The sequence below is a fragment of the Microtus oregoni genome, unplaced genomic scaffold, assembly GCF_018167655.1.
Source record: "Microtus oregoni isolate MIOR12 unplaced genomic scaffold, Mior012 000029F_ref0000214, whole genome shotgun sequence".
Classification (NCBI taxonomy): domain Eukaryota; kingdom Metazoa; phylum Chordata; class Mammalia; order Rodentia; family Cricetidae; genus Microtus; species Microtus oregoni.
The window spans coordinates 20806286-20808653 of NW_024543088.1; the positions used below are offsets into that span (position 1 = coordinate 20806286).

A 2368-nucleotide genomic window follows, 5' to 3' on the forward strand; every position below is an offset into this window, starting at 1 on the left:
GTGACATAATTTGTCCAAAAAGGTCATGCCTTCTCTAAGAAAGCCACACTTTCCAACAGTGCCACTCCATGTGAGCTTGTAGGGGCCAATTACATTCAAATGACCAACATGGGTTTCTCCAGGCATTGGACATGATCTGCCTCTCTGCTCTGCATGGACACAAACTGTCTAAATTGAAGGAAGATCATAAAATTATCATCTAACACATTTCATACAAAACTTCTGGTTCGTAACCCTGCGTATTTTTCAAGGATTGATAGATGGAGAACTCATGACTGTCCCTAGAATTTCAGCGTGGGTGATCCCTCTCATTGATATAGCTTAATCCACTGCCATTTTCTTGTATTTCCACTTGTAGAACCTGATGTCCATCTGTCTGGCTAGTCCTTCATTGGACCTTGTCCTGTTTTCTTTCTTTTGCAGCTGGAGTCAAGTCTGTAACTCTGATCTTACCCCCAGGCTGTTTTCCTAGCTCCACTGAGGTTCGATTTTTATTCTTCCCTTTTCACTGCAGACTATGTTTTCATTTTTTTTTTTTTTGGGATATGACCTTTATTGAGCTTATCCACCAGAGTGGAAATAATGTCTGTACAAAACCAAATGTTTGTTACTATAACTTCTGCATCACAATTAAAATCCAAACAGTTTTTTAAAAACAGTCAACTCAATCAAAACCCACTACTTCAGAATCGATAGCTTCTTTGAAGCCACAGTAACACTTAAATATGGTTAAGACTCGAATGCAGAAATTTGGTTGGTTTGGAAGGCTAACTAAGCCTCCAACTTGCTCAAATAGAATTACAAAAGGCAAAATTGTGTTTTTCACAGAGATCAGTCCACTGGAATCACCGACACTGGACAGCTGTTAAGAACAAGAGTCCTGAGATAGTAAGGAATCCAGGCATCCTTAAACGGTCTTCTGTTGTCCCTTCTTCCCGATCAGAGATTTGTGGATGTGCGGGATGACACCACCAGCAGCAATTGTAGCCTTGATCAGAGAGTCCAATTCTTCATCTCCACGAATAGTGAGCTGCAAGTGACGTGGGGTAATGCGCTTTACCTTTAAATCTTTTGATGCATTTCCTGCCAATTCTAGTACCTCTGCGGTGAGGTACTCCAGGATGGCTGCGCTGTACACAGCGGCGGTCGTGCCCACACGTCCGTGGCTGGTTGTCCTAGATTTCAGGTGTCGATGAATACGGCCCACAGGGAACTGCAAGCCGGCTCGCTGCGAGCGGGAAACCGCCTTTGTCTTGGCCTTTCCGGAGTCTTTTCCAGCCTTACCGCCAGCCATCTCGGACCGTGCTGAAGATCGGACAAACGAGAGAGAGTCGAGGCCAGGCGGACGCGCAGCGAGATCCCGGCGCCCACTCCTCCGTCGGACCGCGATTCAAACTCTATGTTTTCATTCTATATCCTGCTTCTGAAGCTGAAGTCTGCTGAAGTCTGACTTTGAGCCTTTAAAGGCACTGTGTAACCTATGTACAGCTAGCATCCAACCAAGAAAGCAGAGAGAAAGATAGAGTAAAAGGAAAAACAAAGAAAGAAAGATTATGGGACAGAGAGACTGATAGATTGCCTTTGTAATATGTGATCGATTCCTGATATTTCTATTTAATGTTGAAATAATCAAAGCTGTTCTCTTCAGCATAGAAAATTGCATATGTCTTACAGAATCATATCCATGCATGGAACTCAGGACCTTTGGAAGAGCAGACAGTGCTCTTAACCACTGAGCCAGTTCTCCAACAGTGGGAGATTTGATATGAATTGAAGCTATATAGTAGAGCATCTTTTACAAACTTGGGTAATTGAGCCCTTGGGTCCAATGTATAGCTGTTAATATTTGCCATGTCCTCTTGGTCTATTTTTCCTTTAATGAGTACATTTGTCTTTGCCTTTCTTCTGATTAGTTTTCATTTGATGTTTATTTCACGAGATATTAAAATGGCTTCACTAGACTGCTTTTTAGGTCTCTTTTCTTGGAATAACTTTTTCTATACTTTTACTCAAAGGGGATGCCTATCACTGGTTTTAAAGTGTGTTTCTTAGATGCAGTAGAAGGATGTATCTTTTTTTCACATGCATTCTTAAGTCTATGTTCTTTTATTGGGTAAAACAAAACATTGATGTTGCAAATTATCAATGAGTCCCAGTTGTTGATTCCTGCTATCTTGTTGTTGTGGTGTATATTTTTCTCCTTTCTTTTGATTTGCTTTGGATGTGCTCTTATTTTTTCCTGTTGGTACTTGTGGGTATTGTTAATCTCTTTGGGTAAGTATCTGCCTTTTAGCTCATTCTGTTTGGCTGAATTTGCAGATAGATTTTGCTCAAATTTTGTTTTATTATGAGATTTTTTCCATCTCTT

The 2368-nt window shown here is 41.0% G+C and overlaps 1 protein-coding gene across 1 annotated transcript; it reads right to left on the reverse strand.

Annotated features, from left to right (window-relative positions):
- Positions 1-591: 591 nt before the first annotated feature.
- LOC121464942 (histone H2A.Z-like) lies at positions 592-1391 on the reverse strand. The gene has a single exon (XM_041678062.1). The coding sequence runs from the start codon at positions 1292-1294 to the stop codon at positions 908-910; it is 387 nt and encodes a 128-aa protein (XP_041533996.1). The 5' UTR covers positions 1295-1391; the 3' UTR covers positions 592-907.
- Positions 1392-2368: the final 977 nt, after the last annotated feature.